Source organism: Notolabrus celidotus, chromosome 7 (genome assembly GCF_009762535.1).
Source record: "Notolabrus celidotus isolate fNotCel1 chromosome 7, fNotCel1.pri, whole genome shotgun sequence".
Classification (NCBI taxonomy): Eukaryota; Metazoa; Chordata; class Actinopteri; order Labriformes; family Labridae; genus Notolabrus; species Notolabrus celidotus.
In genome coordinates this window covers 10,082,837-10,099,942 of record NC_048278.1, presented here as the reverse complement: position 1 = coordinate 10,099,942, position 17,106 = coordinate 10,082,837, and the positions used below count along the sequence as shown (strand labels likewise).

The 17,106-nt window shown below is 42.9% G+C and overlaps 1 protein-coding gene across 1 annotated transcript; it reads right to left on the bottom strand.

Annotated features, from left to right (window-relative positions):
• Positions 1-1,916: 1,916 nt before the first annotated feature.
• Positions 1,917-17,106, bottom strand: tmem132a (transmembrane protein 132A). The gene is made up of 15 exons (XM_034688415.1): positions 17,070-17,106; positions 15,302-15,365; positions 13,321-13,417; positions 12,824-13,050; positions 12,534-12,740; positions 12,281-12,451; positions 10,020-10,099; positions 9,668-9,922; positions 9,423-9,575; positions 8,755-8,950; positions 8,502-8,645; positions 8,140-8,342; positions 5,891-6,107; positions 3,768-3,959; positions 1,917-3,154 (listed from the first exon to the last, which is right to left on the bottom strand). The coding sequence occupies exons 3-15, from the start codon at positions 13,379-13,381 to the stop codon at positions 2,216-2,218; spliced, it is 3,045 nt and encodes a 1,014-aa protein (XP_034544306.1). The 5' UTR covers positions 13,382-13,417; positions 15,302-15,365; positions 17,070-17,106; the 3' UTR covers positions 1,917-2,215.

The window sequence follows — 17,106 nt, the reverse complement described above, 5'->3', positions numbered from 1 at the left end:
GTAATCAGTCTACTTGTTCTAGGCCCATTCAGTTGTCTGATCTTTAATAAAACATACACTGATAGCTCAAAATGTTGTACTACCCCTGTAGAAAATCCCACTTTCAGCATCCAGGCCTGTGTTACCCACAGTCTCTAAAAGTAGTATGGGAAAGAGAGCCTTCAGTTAAAAGGCCCCTCTTCTTTGAAATCATCTACCAGTCAAGGCCTGCCTCTCAACATTTAAGAGTGGACTGACTCAGGCTTGGATCAGCTCTTGATTATGCTGCTTTAGGCTTAGACTGAACTTTTTTTTTATTAACTTGAATCCAGTCTCATCAGGGGTGAATGCTCCAGCAGCTGGGTATGAAAAACTGCTCTTTTCTTTATTGTGGGTCTCCACTTTGACTGACCTATTGACTCAGATTTACACAGAGTGCACCAAGCCTGGGTGAGAAGGGTCAGTATTACGCTCGGCCTTATCATGCTTATTCACATGAACTTGCCTGGATTTGTGAGTGTTGCATAGTAAAACACTTCTACCCATCTGACCTCTCCAATCAAACTGTTGACAGAAGATATGAATAACACAAAGAAGGCCAAAATAATTTAATTAATAATGAAATCAAGAAACCCAAAACGTTAATGTATTAAAAATGTGACAAAGATCCCTCTGCAAATCTGAACACCAGCATGTGTCCAACAATATCCGGCAAATCAGATTTTCAAGTCCTTCTACATCTTTGTTGTCTTCTCATCTGTTGGAATGAGCAGTGTTTGAAGCTTTATCAGCTGCTTTTAGGTTCAAGGAAACGATTCTATGACCAGGTGTTGCCTGGCGGTATAGACCCACTGCATGTGACCAATTTACCTAAACCTGCATCTCCGCCCTGTTCTGCTGGTCACTTTCAGTCTTGTATTTAAATTTTTTTTAATTGAACAAGCCCACAATGAAGTTTATTTACTGGGCAGCATGTTATGGTTTTCTTTAGATTGATGATTATGATATAATACGAGAAGAACGCTGTTAAAAAGTGGGTATTCACCAAGTGGCAACCTCTGGCCGTGATAATTGAAACCAATGCGGAAGTATTAAAAACTGCAGTTCATGGAGTGTCCACTTGAGGCTGGCTCCGGTAGTACAGGAAACCACATACACACCAGTTCAAAAAAGCAGATCTTAACAGCAGAAATAAACATGTTTACAACCTGGTACAACAAACAAGTGTAATCTGGATAGCTCATTTCTCGATCGGCACACACTGTTTGGGGGTGGGTGAATTTTTTCATAACGCAGCAAATGCAAAGATACTAAGGTTACTAGTTTTCCATTATGAGAGGCATAGCTGACTTGATTGACAAGCGGGAACACTGTAGCTGTTGGCTAGGAGGCTCAAAGCCCGCCTCTTTACATCACACTCGCTCAACAGCAGTTTTTTTGAGTTCAACATTTCCAATATGGCTGCCGCCGCCGATTGGCCTCAGAACAGCACTTCGGAAACAGATGGGTGACATCACGGATACTACGTCCATTATTTATACAGTCTATGGTACTCACTCAGTCAGCACCTGCAGGGCAGAGGTGGGCTTCGTTCATCGTAAATGTAACACTGTTGGCTGTTAACTGTTAACAAAAACGTTAACTTGGATAACAGTTAATCTGCTAAAACCTGTTAATAGTCCGACAGACATGGGCATAATTTTAAATTGATTGTAATTCTCAGCTCTCAGTTGGACGTATGTTATACCCAGACATTTACCCATCTGGTGTAGTCAGCCCCTGAAGTCTGGTCTCCAGTGAGTCTGGCTCTGTTGGAGGATTCTGCCTGTTAAAGGATGATTATTTTCCTCATGGTGGATTAATGCTGGGTCCCTGTAAATAACATAATAAGAAGTATACAATACACCTGCTCTTTATGGAAAGAGTGTGAAGATAAATTTTATGGTTTGAGATTCTACAAATAAAATACATATAACCTTACACTTTCTGGAGGTGTGATAAATGTTCGATGGTGAATGAGCCTGGCTTTGAAGACATGAAATAAACCATAGACCATAGAGTTGATCACATAGCAGCAGTATCATTTCTTGGTGATACATAAATAATCGTCCTGAAGAACTGTGATATGGTTGAACAGATGAATGAAGATTGTAGATTGTCTGTTTCCTTGGTGTGACGTATAAACATGGTGACAGCATGCTGTAATAATTATGTCTCTGCCCCGAGTCTGTGCTTATCAACAAATGATCTCCACCTCTGTGACCTCTTCCATACTCTGCTCCACCTGCTGCTGCTTCATTTCCTCCTCACCATCCTCCTTCTTCCGCTCTCCGGTCTCCCTGTCCTTCCCCTCCTCCTTCCTCCTCTCCTGCTCCTTTTCCTCCTCCTGTCCTCCTCCTTCCCCTGCTCCCCTCTCTTCCTCAATCTTTGTCCTCTTCCTCCGATCTCTCAGGGCGCAGGGCAGACAGTTGGCGAGGAAGAGGACAGCAGACAGACAGATCAGAGCAAGGACTGCACCCACGATGACTTCAAGCTCCCGAGCTCCCTGTGCCTCTTCCCCCCTGCCCCCTCCACCCTTCTCCTGGCTAGGGGAGAAGTACACGGAGCTCTCCTCCTGATTGGGCATCAGCACTGCTCGTTCCAGATTGTTTCGGTGTACCATCCCTCCATTTCCGGCTTTGTTCCAGTTCCTCTCCATCACCTTCCTGCTGATTCTGTCATAGTCGCTGCTGACGTTCCCACCGTCGTCCTCCTCAGAGTTCGCAGCATAGATGTCGATGTCTGACTCAACTAGCATGTCTGAAATGTCAAACTCAAACTCCTCCCCAGTTTCATCCCTGTCTTCTTCTGGCTGCAGGAAGCCCAGGTCCAGGTTGACTCGGATCCACCCAGACCCTCGAGCCAGCCGGTGGGCTCTGGTCTCTGTCCAATCAGCTTCACTGATGGAGTTTGAGGTGATTGAAAGGTCGCCACAGGTGGAAACCAAAAGCTCTGCACGCAGTAATGGCCCACCCCCATCCCCCTGGGCGTAGATGTGTTGGCTAGGGCCGGGCGTTACAACGACAACAGACTCAGCCAGCGAGGAGAGTAGCAGGGAGATGGGGAGGTCACTGAAGGAGGAGAGGAGGGAGGCGGAGTCATCACTGAACTGCAGCCACACGCTGATAGACGCCTCCTGTATAGAGAACACATCAATATGATTATCAAAAACTATTGGATCAGAAATATCATCTGGACTGGTTCACATTGTTTTCATTTGTGAGTTACCAAAGTAATGGTCAACAATGAGCCTGTCTTAAATTAGTGCTTTACTGAATACAGTATCAAATATTTCTGATAACACTTAGAAGTTCTATATTTCATGTGGTTGTGGGAATATACATGTATTAGTTAAATTCAAGGGGCTTTAGTTTTGAAAGAAAAAACTGCAGTTCCTGGAGTGTCCACTAGAGGCTGTCTCCAAAAGTGAGTTAATACTCATAGAGCTCCATGTTGAAATGTCAAACTTTATAGCAGAAGTAGACATGTTTACAGCCTGGTACAAAAAACCTGTTCTGATATTTTTAGTCTCTCATCTCTGAATTTTGATATGACTCACCTGTTTAAATTATATTATGGCTCCAAGTTAAGCATAATTAGTGGTGTGGCCTCTCTGAGTGACAGGTGGGAGCTGCTGTTTTCTAGGTGTCCCGTCAGCTAATTCAGTCACTGATCTTAACCTCTGGGCTGTGTTTGTTTTGTTGGGGCCTCTGATATCAAACAGACCATTGGGTCATCCTCTCTCTCACCTGGTGATGGTTGTACAGGATGTTGTAGGCCGTCACTGTTGTCGTGATGATCGAGGGGTGGGCAGGACTTGATGTGACCGACATGCCAAGGCCGCTCACCACCTGCACCGACAGGTCACCGGGGGTAACAGGTTCAGAGGTCACAGTGACGTCACACCTGCCGAGGACACCGTCCCACTGCTCAGAGATGACCTGAAAAGAGACAAAAAAGAGAGATACAGACACAGAGATTTTTGTTTTGATTATTAAACTAGTTTCAATAACAAAACAAAAACAATAAAAAACATGAACAAACCAAATAAATTCAAACTAATTATACAGGAAAAAGAACACTTGTTTAAGGCCCAATATGTGTTCAAATTCTTCCACATTATTTGTCAAACAATAGAAACTAAAATTAGCTCTCATACACACAAAAACAACCTTTCCATCACAGTCCAAAGAGTGTCTCCCAGATATTTTTCCTGTTCTGCTTGACCCTGCAGGAAATTAAAAAATTCACACCTCGACTTCTTTTTTCCGTTATATGTGCAAAAATGCAAATATCTGACCAGAGAGGAAATCTAAAGTAACAGTTGAAACAGAGTAGAAAGTAGACCACACTCCAGAACAGTGCAAACTGTTTCTCTCTGTGTGCTAAAAGGACACATTTTGATCAATAAGCAACTCAAAAGCATCAACAGAAACAATCGAATGAAGAACCTGCCACATTAAGTCATCAGCTCTCTTCGGCCAAAGTCTTTCCTCTGTGTGTTCAACACAAAAACTACTGTATTCATGATAGACCAGTAGCTGGCAGTATAACTTTGTGATGTTACATCACCATAGAATACCACTCGCCTACACAAAAATACGTTCTTTGTGTAAACAGGGCCTCCATGTGGTGTCAGCTCGTCCATTTGACTTGTTCTGATTTGACATCTTAACCAATAAGTAAAACATTATCTTTCATCTCACGGTAGCCGACGAGTTATCGACAGCATTATTCAATTCTCAAACACATGACATGACAGTTTTGGCCTCACACAGTTTCTGTACCAGGGACGCTCCTGCCTCACACCTGAGACAAGTCCCAAACATGATTGGCTCTTTTAAAAGCCAGAACAGAGAATCACAGGGTTTTTGTTTCTCTTTGTGGAACAGTCCCCCGCACCTTAAATATTCCTCTTTGGAAAGCAGGAAGATTAAATTTACTTAGGTTCATTAAAAACAAGGATTCAACCCACCACACCACTCCTGTACTAAACGGGCAACAGGTCTACAGAACAGGTCTGCAGGTCCACCTGCCCTTTTCCAAGATCATAAACACCTGTCTCCTAAAAGACATGATCTGTTTGAGGTGCAGAGATTTGCAGCGGAGATCAATCATTTTATCAGAGACACTAACTGTTGGTGTGGGGTCAGCTCCTTCTCCAACATATCATTCTTTCAAAAACAGGGGCACATTAGAAGTAGCTTTCTTTGCAGGGTTGTCAATAGACAACACTGGAGTCAGAGTTCCCTGAATCATGACTCTACTCTACACCAGCTGATTCATTTTTAGCAGTGCTGTCAAGGAAAAACTGTGAGCCAAAAACTTGGCCCACAACTTCACCCACAGCCAAACTGCATTCTTCCACAACACACTGACATCCGGACAAAGTTTGATCACAATCAGGGAGTTAGTTTCTCCAACCTAGAGATGTCACACACCACAGCTGTTGTCTGGCTGCAGCGCTAAAGAAACAACAAAAAGAAAAACACAGGCTGATACTGATACAACTTTGACAAAAGAGAGGCAAAGCGAAGGCACACACACACACACACACACACACACACACACACACACACACACACACACACACACACACACATATGAACTACCACTAGGTGCAAGAAACATGAACAAAATACTTTACACAACTTATACACTTCTCAAACACATTTACCCTGTCACTCTCATCGTGTCCTCAGATAGAGAGAGACACAGAGACGTAAAGCGTGAAAGGGATTGACAAAGACAGAGAAGGAGGGAGATAGGAGAGGATATCAGGGACAGAGAGACAGATGGACGGAGAGAAAAAGATGGTGATGATATAAGAAAGAAAATTATGTCACACTGATCTGATGTCACTGTCACCTACATGGATCGACGTCTTTCCGGGTCTTAAACCAATCAGATCATTCTGAGAGAGGGAAACCACGCTGGGGTCTTCTACTCGCAGCCAATCACGGACTAGCTCTGTTACATCCACAAACCAATCAGAAGACCCCAGGAGGTGTGTGTTCCTGCCCTCAGAGTCCTGAGCTGTGAACTGAGTCAGGACCTGGACCGATGATCGCTGATAGACTGGCACACACCTGATGGACAGGAGACAGGTAAGAACGGAGCATATGTGGTGTGTGTGTGTGTGTGTGTGTGTGTGTGTGTGTGTATGTGTGTGTGTGTGTATGTGTGTGTGTGTGTGTGTGTGTGTGTGTGTGTGTGTGTGTTTGTGTGTGTGTGTGTGTGTGTGTGTGTGTGTGTGTGTGTGCGTGTGATATTCCAGTACACACACATTCACATTCAAGCTGCTCCATAGCTGTGTCCCACTTCCTGGGTTGTATCGTTTGAAGGAAGCATTTCAAAACAAATAGTGTTCTCCTCTCCCTGAGCCAGGAGGATCCACGTGGTGCATCCTTCTGTACTAACTGAGCTAGACCAGCACTCCATCAATAAAGCAAAGTGAAATCAGTTAACTCTCCCTCATTCCCTGTCTCTTTATCAACATCAATATGCAATAAGAGTTACCCCTTACACTAAGCTGTCTCTTCAAATGTCTGTCACTTCTGTGAAACTGTCCCATCTTCCCATCTAGCAAGCATTGATTTAGTGTCTTTACATTTGAGGCCCGTTTCAAAGTTCAGTTTAAGAAATCTCTCTGTGTGTGCTGCATTAGCTGATGTCACTCTGTGCATTTCATCAAAAGTAAGAAGTCACCTGAATACAGATCTTTTACGGGAACTCGCAAAAGTTTCCCAGGATCTTCAAGAAGATTCTCAGGATTCACCTCAATAATTATTCTCTCAATATCCCTTAAAGCTAGGGTTGGTAGTCAGAGTTATATACACTTTTTGCTGAACTGATTAAGATGATCTTTATGTCCTGATGGCATCCAATACATAATGTGTTCTTAAAAAAGAGCGATAAAAAAAACCCCGCTATCTACAGCCGGAGTAAACCTGGGAAAACACCAACCAATCCCTGCCCTCAGGATCCAATTTATGAAACCAATCAAATCCCATCCTGCCGTTCTGCCCGCCTCCTGAGCATACATTTCATGTTTGTTTGTTTGTGTTTTAACTTTCACTATGATAATGTTTTGGTGTTTTCTTACCGCTGAGTAAGACTTGAGTTGATGTAGTGCAAAACACAAACGATGTGCTGAGGACCGGTTTTGAATCAGTCACGATCATATGGTCGTGAATCAGCGGCGCTCATGCATGTGAGCGGGGGCGTGGTTTTGGAGGATCTCCGAGAGGAGAGGGGGGAGGGGTTAGACGGAGTCCTGAGGAAATGCTACATTCAAATTCATGCTATTTGTCTGTGGCTACCAACCCTAGCCTTAAAGGGCTATGTAAGTAACACATGTCAGCAGGTATGTTGAAGAAGACCCCACAGTATAACTTTAAGTGCTGACTTTTTATAACAGTCAATAATATAACAGTTAAATATCAATATGTCATGTATGAGTCAGTCTGCATGTTACTGTATGTAGAGAACTGCTGGATTATGTGCTGTATTATCTGACAGCTGAGCTTCATCTATCTGCATCCTTTCAACTCTAAGAAATGAAAAACCTCCACTTCCATGACAAGAGGATTAAATCACAACTCTTGTCAGATTCTGGCGAGAAAACAAAGATAGTGAGCATTGCTAGCAACAATGATGGTTGTTGCTTTGAATCTCTTTACCATTGTGAGTTGACTGTCTTTATTGAAAGAAAAATCATGCTTCATATTTTTGGATGTACATATTATTGTTGTATTCAATATTTTTGTGCCAAAGGCTGTGTGAGGTTGTCCAGTTTCACAGCTTGATAAAGACAGTCTTCTTGAATTAATTGTATTTCAAAACCTGGAAATGACCTCAGCTGACCTCTGCATGTTGAGAAAATAAGATCTTGATAAAAAATGATTGAATCACCCTGGGGGTGTTGGCTTAGCTCAGTGTAAAGCAGGCAACAGACCCCATTGCACAGGTCCCTGGTCCCAACAGGATTTGGAGCATATCATCTTCCTCTCTCTCCACACTTCCTGTCCCTCTCTTGCTCTCTCTCAAGCTATCTTATCAAAATAAAGGCAATAGAAGAATATGATTTCATAACCAGGCTCCCCGGCGGCTGGCTCTCACCCGCTCTCTGTGAAGTGGTTCCAGCCGTTAATGGCGTTGAGAACAGGGTCTGCCAGAGACACTCGCAGGGGCACTGAGGGAGCCCATACCTCCAGACACACTGAGCCACTGAGCATGCCCAGCTGAAACTCCACCACTGCACAGGTGTTACCCAGCCCTGACTCACTTCCGTCCACAAAGAGGGCGGAGCAATCACTGGACACCTGAGGGGAGGGCGGAGACAGACAGAGGAAGAGAGGAGGAGACAACATTTACACCTAATAGAGGAAAACTTCAGGTACTTTAATCAAAGACATTTTGTCAATTCACAGTCTCTAACTCACACAGGAGGTGAATGTCTGACTGATTATTTTCTCTCTCACCTTGATGGTGTTTTCATTGGTGGAGTGACAGGTGACAGCAGAGGTGACGTCTGACACCTTCCCATCATGACTGATGGCGAGCACGATGACAGGGAGTGACACAGGCTTGTTGGTCAGGATGGCTGTGTTGATGACTGTGTTGCTCTAAGGACAGAGGATCCAAAAACATGAATCAAAATGGTATGTGTCTGTCTTTAAGGCTGTTGGAGCAGCTAAAGATCGATCGTTAGTAAATTAAGAATGAAAGAAGCACCTCTGTGATGGGAGCGATGCCGTAAATGTGTCGGTCAGCGAATGAGAAGACGCTCACTGCTGCCCCATGTGGTGATACAGGGTTATTACGGCCTGAGTACTCCACAAACCAGTTAGCTGACACAGTCATAGCCACACCGAAGCTGTGCCTGAGGCCATCCAGAGACAGACACACCACCTGCTGGAGGATGGAGGGACTGTAGGGAGACACAGGACAATGTCTCAGGACTTACACTGAGTGGAATTAAGTGAGACCGGTTAAATAATTTAATTGCAAATTTCGTTTGGATAGTAGCATTGCTGGAAGCATTTTGTGGGTTTACAGCTTGCTTTAGCTGAATTGTCTTTTGGCTTAGTTAAAAGCTTGAGGTCTGTTGTATGCAGATCAATAATAATTTTCTTCCTCTGCATTGTTCATTTAGATCTTTATTTATTAATTATGAACATTGCCTTCACCCTAATGCTACGTATATGTCCCCATGTGCTTAAAGGATGAGAGTTAATTTTTGTCTCACAGTCCATGACTTTGTGAACTTTTGATTGGCTAGATATTTTCCATCTTTAGTGTTTCATAGCAGGAACTGACCCTTACTGAGTGAACTCTTTATATTTCCCTGTCTGAGTTTGTGACTTATTGCACCCTGAACAGAGGCTGGGTTGTCGACATACTTGTGTGTGTGCTTCACGGTGCTCTGTTTGTGGCAAAGGATGGACACCACGTCATGTGTGGATCCCTGACTTCTCTCCAGGGTCACAGTCCAGAGGTCAGAGGTCACTGTCCTCTGGGCCACCATGGACACCAGACCCTTCTTCACCTTTAGCCTGAGGATACACAGACACAAACACACACATGGATTTCAGTGTAGAATTAGATTTAGATTGAGGTGAGACACAGGAAGTGTTTCTGTTTTTACCTGATGACCACAAATTCAGCGGTGAAGTTTCCTCGCAGATTCACAGACACTCTGATTGGCTGTCCTATCAGAACTGGGCCTCTGTGATAGCGAATCACAACATGGGAGTCCAAGTTAAGCTCCTCCTCTTCCTGACCGTTCAGACAGGTTTCTTCTTCTTTGGTCCTCCCCCTTTCTCTCTCCTCCTCCTTTAGTGTCAGCGCTCTGATGTGCACCAGCTTCCTCTGAGACTGAGCTGCTCGCTCCTCCACACACCTGGTGGATGGTCAGTGAGGTTCAAAATGACATAAGGATTGAATCATTTAAAATGTGGAGTGTTTCTCCGTGTGTCTCCACCATCCCTGAGTCTCACCCTGCTGCTGTCAGCTCAAAGTCGGCCTCTGTGTCCACAGACGAGTAGAAAAGCTGGATCTGATCTCTCATGGGGCCCCGCTGTTGTCTGAGGGCCTGTGGAGCACTCACAGGTGTGTCCGCATGAACACTTGGATTGTGCCTGAACACAGGAGTAGTTTTATCTGTCACAGTTATTAATGACTCCTGGATCTGCTCAGAGACTCTTAAGCTTGCCTTTCTCTCATCTGTGTTATTATTTTAAATCCCTCCTGTGCTGAATTTTAATTCAAATTGTATCAAGAGCAGTAGTTAACATCCTCAGGAGGATCGTGGTAAAGTCATGATGAAACATTCCTTACATTTCTTGTTATGCAGATAACACTCAAACATACTTATCAAAGAAGCTACATGGGTCTGTTTCTGATGAGGTTTCAGCAGGTTAAAGGAGGCTTTATTTTGCTCTTATCTAATTAATTTGTTGTCTCTTGAAATTGTATGATAAAGAGTAAACTATAGATCTGAGGTTTTATTTATAAAACAGCCTGAGACAAGAGATCTCTTAAGTTGTCACACCACAGGAAAAACGTGTTTGAGCAGCCAAATTTGAATGATTAAAAACATTAACATAGAGGCAATATAGGAACAGGTTTCAAATCATGAAAAAGGGGCAGTAATCTCTGCTCTCTGATGCTGGTAACTTTGAAAGTATCTTGGTTCAAAAAAAGTTTGCACCCCTGACCTAGCTAAACAGCTTAAATAACATCCTACAAAATGTATTTAGCAATAAGATTGTACTATGCTATAAGGCTGGAATTCAATATTATTGCCATCTTTTATCAGTTAATGTCAATCAATCAATCAATCAATCAATCAATCAATCAATCAATCAATCAATCAATCAATCAATCAATCAATCAATCAATCAATCAATCAATCAATCAATCAATCAATCAATCAATCTTTATTTGTATAGCGCCAAATCACAACAAACATTATCTCAAGATGCTTTTACAAACATAGGAGGTCTAGACCACTCTATGTCAAATTATGAACAGAGACCCAACCTCAAGACAGGGTAAGACTCAGTCTGACCCCACCTTAATCCATCATGAGCATTGCACATCGCAGTATTTAGCTAGTTACAGTGGCAAGGAAAAGCTTCCTTTTAACAGGCAGAAACCTCAGGCAGAACCAGACTCATGTTAGACGGCCATCATGCCTCGACTGAGCTGGGTCTTGAAAGAGGGATAGAGGGGAGCAAGAGAGAGAGGTAATAGCAAACTGTATGCTCTAACAAAATGCTTTGTTTGTTGCAGGTGTAGTGACTTGAGATTGTGTGGTCGAGCCACTGATGCTAATGCAAGCTCTGCTTGTTGTACCATTATAATGTATGGGACAGGGTTAGCTAATGACGGTCTGATGGTCATCAAGTGTCCTTTTCCATCCGGCCCAAAAACCCCTGAGTTTGAGATGAAAATCTATTTTACTGTCAATTCTAAAAACATTAATTTAGTGGTCACAGTTTTTTTACGTTTTCAACAGCAATTTGTGAACAAATTTGGAAATTCCCTTTGCGTGGACTTAAAGATATTTATCAGATCTGCACACAACCTTCCTTTTATAAATCAGTATGAAACTTGTAATATGCAAATGTAGATAAGGCTTTTACTCTTCCCTCAACACATGCACTGTTTATTAACGGTCAATGCAAAGCACCTCATTAATTAAAACGCATACAACTGAGCCGGCAGCTTCAAGGTTCCGTGGGCAGAATGATTTAAAATTCATATCCAGCCAGAAATAAAACATGTTCATCATTGAATTACTTGAGCTTTAGCAGGGCTTCAATTGACATACTGGCTGTTGTTTACATCAAGGACCCATATGGGCAGAATTTATCCCACTTTGGACACATTCAGTATCCATGTCAGCCTTAATGGTACGACAATTTTTTTTCTGTGGGATTTGTCATTTAGTTCCTTTAAATCATCAAATTAAAGCCCACTCTGAGTAGAAGCTGATCTGACCCAAGTAGATCAAAGCCATTTAGCAAAGTAACATGTTGATATAAACGTACATCCATCAACGTAGCTTAGGGTATGAAGAGAACATGTCAAATCACGTTCAGTCGCACGTTTGTCTCGTCTCTGGTTTGGTTAATGCTAACTGCAGCTCTCTTTATGAACACAGGGGTCAGTAAGAATGAATATTTTCTGAACCTTCACATCGACCTTGATGGTCTCACCTTAGAGAAGGAGAAGTGGTCTGATGATGGTTAACATTTTTGCCGTGGTGATGTCCATGTCGTCGATGTTCTCTCTTATGAGTACGGTGTCGAGGGTGGATGTTACTGTGCCACTTCACTAAATCCTCATGTGACTGTTTGATGTGCTGATCTTTAAACCAGCTGCCGGGTAGAGTCAGGGTGACCACGCAGAGCCCCAGAGGAGGCTTGGAGACAAGATGGAGAGACAGACATTTAAAGGAGGGACACAGAAAAGGAGAAGAGAAAACACTCAGAGAGAAACCTCACCTGTGTGATGCAGGATGCTTTGTGCTCCTCTGTCTCCTTGAAGGCGTGCAAGGTGACACAGGTCCCTTGAATGCTGGTGTCACCCCACCTGTGGAACAGTGCCCTCACTCTGAATACCTCCTGCCCTCCCTCACCCTTCTCCCTCTGCACATGCTCAGAGAGAAGGGAGGCAGACAGGGGGGAGGAGATGACGGGCTCTGATATGAGCTGTGGAAGGAGAATAAGAGGTTAATCCGAATACAGACATGATCTCTGGTGGGCCTACCAACACCCCTCACCTGTCCTCTTACCTGTGTGACTGAGTAAGGGCCAAATGAAGCCTGGAGGCCTGGTCTGGGTGCCTGGCCTGGTGGGGACAGCATGAAGAGGCTCTGGGAGGATGAGAAAGGGCTGGAGTTGGAAAAAAGAGGGCCAAGCTCAACCTGAGAGAGAGGGAGGAATTGCCAGAGAGGAGGGACGACTGACATGTGGACGGGCAGGGAGAGAGGCAGGGGAGGCTGCAGAAGGGAGGGGGGGACTGTGGGGAGGAGATGGGGACCAGAGTGTGAGAAACAGAGGCATACTAGTCAGTCTTTCTCCACAACAATGTCCCTCCTCATTTATTGTTCTGTCACTGTACTCATCTTCAGGGCAGTGGGAAACATGTGGCAACCAATCAGGGCCCAATGTAAAAGTTACGGAAGGATGATGTGAAAATATGAATATTGCATCTCACAAATACAGAGAGTGGACTTGAATCAAGAAATGGCATAAAGAGAACAGAACCATATCCACAGTAAAGACTTACCTTCAATGAGGATCCAGAGCAGCAGCAGCAGCATGCTAACTACTCTTCTGCAGCAGTGCATCCCGGCCTGGTTACCTCTGACCTCCCAGCACACCTGCTAACAACCAGTTCATATCAGTCAGTTTAAAACTTCAGCCTTTTCTGATGCTTGTTGGACTAAAGGATATAGAATCTTGTTTCAATGACTTGAGGCTCTGATGTGAACAAGGTACTTGTATGAGTAAGTGTATTTTCTCTGCTCCTCTGTTGCTGCATCAGATATGTTTATTTTTTAAAGGATCTTTTAAACCTAGTTTTATATCAATGGAAGTTGGAACTACATTTCAATATCAGAAAATCTTAACTAATGAAGACCATGTACCAGCAAAGATGCCCATGTGGGACAGACAGCTGGGTGTCAGCTCTCGCTAGTGGGGCATTAAAATCTGGTGCTTATTGGGGCCATAGAGCAACCTCTGAGGATAATCATTGGTTTGAAGCATGTTATTAAATGTGGGATAGACAATATAAAACATAGACGTAGTCTGAACAATGTCCCCAATTGGTTTCTGAAGCAAAGTTTTGAAACAGTTGCCATTTAAGACATACTGACAAATTATAGGTCAAGCTAGAAAAAGACAGAGATATAGCTGAGGTGGGCCTTCAGCCTTCTTGCAAACATCTTTACCTGTCGGTCAAATCAGCCATACCCCTAATCATGCAAATCTCACAACCACACTATCTTTGCAACAAATGAGCTATTCAGATTAAACCTGTTTTTGTACCAGGCTGTAAACATGTTTATGTCTGCTGTAAACATGAACATTTTAACATTGGGCTGTATGGGATATATTTGGCTTTTGGATACAGTCTCTAATGATCTAATTGTAGTGGCAGTGATATCCATGGTCCAATGATATCACTGCCTTAGATGGTAACAGCCTGCCATCCAGCACCACTGATAGGAATCTGGAAGATCTATTTGATCAAGGCTTGTCCTACAACTGCAACATTCAATTACTTTCAAGAACAGCCTTCTTTCACTTTTCCAACAATACAAATATCAGACACATCCTGTCTCAAAATGAGGCAGAAAAACTAGTCCATGCATTTGTCACCTCTAGGTTGGATTATTTTAATTCAGGCTGCCCTAAGAAGTCTCTAAAGACTCTTCAGCTGGTTAAAAATGCTGCAACTAGAACTAGGAAGGGAGAGTCCTTCTCTCCAGTATTAACTTCTCTACACTGACTCCACATAAAATCTAGAATAGAATTTAAAATCCTTCTGATATACAAAACTCTTAATGGTCTACACCATCATATCTTAAAAACCTCATAGTACCCTTAACCCTCAAAAACATTAGGCTCCCAGCATGCAGGCCTGTTTGTGATACTTAAAGTCTCTAAAAGTAGTATGGGAGGTAGAGTCTTCCATTATCAGGTCCCTGTCCTTCTGAATCATCTACCAGTCAGGAAGACAGATACCTTTTCTACTATTAAGAGTTGGCTTAAACTTTCCTTTTGGCAAAAGCTTATAGTTAGGGCTTGCTCAGGCTTAGACCAGCTCTTAGTTATGCTGCTACAGGCTTATACTGCTGCTGTCTGTCTTCCCTTGCTTTCTCGTTCACATTATCTTGGCCTATTCAAGAGTCAACATTTAATATTCAAAACCTGCAGTGCACTGATCATAGCTACATGTATCATTACAAACATAGAAACACATAACAGAACACAAAGGCAATTATATAAGCCAGTTTCTCCTGTAAACATGTACACACACACACACACACACATAAACACACACTCACACTCACAAACACGCACATACCAAGGGTTAAACACAGACACAGTTTGTTCTGCACACGATCAAAGACTGGACATCAGAGCATTTAGCTAAATATATCAGATGGTACGTCCATGTCCCACATATGATCACTGTGAACACACACACACACACACACACACACACACACACACACACACACATGCACAGTCTTACCCACCTGTGCGTGTCTATTTCAGCTCCAGTTCTTCATTATTCATTCCTCGAGACATCTTTTAATCCGTCTTTTAAAAAAACATCAAAACAAAAAAGCATTTGTAGTTTTAATTTATCATGAATAAAAAAAAAAGATTGAAGCTTGTCTGTTTCTCTCTCGCTCTTCTCTGCTGGTCTGCTGTGGAAACAAACCATCCCCTCTCTCCCCCCTTCTCTCTCTCTCTCCTCCTCTGTGCCAGATTCACACAACACAGATTTATTCATTTAAAACAGTAAATAATCCTCTCTCTCTCTCCCCCTCTTTCAGTTATGTCCCTCCCCCTCCTCTTCCACTCTATGTTTTTTTTTTGTATTCCTTCAGGCTCCTCCCACCTCCTCATTCATATCTGTTATCCCTACTCCTCCTCCTCTTCCTTAAACTATCCAGTCTCCTAAAAGGTCGTCGCTCTCTGAAATGAAAATCACAGAATCTGGACAGTGGAGTGTCCTTAAGCTTGTCATTGATTGTGACACACTCCAGTGTTTTGTTCTCTGTGTGTGTGTCATAGAGAGTGGGTTGTGTGGACTATATGGTGACCAAACTTCATGTTAGTAGATGCAGAGGTGATGGTCTGGGGTTATTTTAGTCAAAACCATCACAGGAGGAATGTAAGAGGAGAAAATTTGAACATGTGTAGCTTTTAAACCTTTTTGTGTTTATATTTACATTTTAAAAGGGGTCAGAGGTATCAGAGGTAATATCCTACATAAACCTGTAGCCTCAGTGATGGTGTCGAAAAGGTTTTGAAGAGGTGTTATGAAGCCCAAAGATCGTGGTCGCCATATTGGAAATGCTGGCTCCAACTTACTACTTGCTAATCTAGAACCCATAGACTGTATAAATAATGGTATTAGTATATATATAGTATCCGTGATGTCGCCCATCTGTTTCTGAAGCGCTGTTTTGAGGCCAATCGTCGGAGGCAGCCATACTGAAAATGTTCAACATAACTGCTGTCGAGCAAGTGTGACTTAAGAGGTGGACTTTGAGCATCCTAGCCAACAGCTACAGTGTTCCCGCCTGTAAGTCAAGTCAGCTGCTCATAATGGAAAAATTGTAATCTTAATATCTTCTGAACCGTCACGTTAGAAACCCCCGTACAGTGTGTGCCTATTGAGAAATGAGCTATCCAGGCTACACTTGTTTTTTGTACCAGGCTGTAAACATGTTTATTTCTGCTGTAAAGATCAGCTTTTTTTTAACTAGTGTGTATCCGGTTTCCAGTAATTCCGGATCCAGCCTAAAGCGGACACTTTGCACTTGCAGTTTTGAGCACTTCCGCATTGGCTTCAATTCTCGTGGCCGGAGGTTTCCGCTTGGTAGAAACAGATAAAAAGGTGGAGCTGTGGATAGCCTAGCCACCTTGCTAACAACTACAACTCACTGACCTGTCACTCAAACAGGCCATGCCCCTAATCAAGCATATTCAGTTCTTAAAGAGGTGGTATTATGCTTTTTTCATATTTTAAAAACAAATATTAAAGTAAAATGTTGGATGTGAATTCTAAACGTGGGCAAAGTTTCAGATTGTGAGGTAAAGTTTAGAATAAACCCAGAATGAGACAGCAGGCTGCTCTGATTGGCTTGTTTCAAAAGTCACACAAGGATTCAACAAATCAACAAACAATTGGCTCAGATTCATCAGTTGGTGAATCTTCTTAAAAGGGCACATTTTGGGCATACTTTAATATGAAGGAGGCTTCCAGAATGCTGGGATCTTGATGATGTATACCTCTTTGTTTCTGTCTGTTTCTGACCGAGGAGTCAAC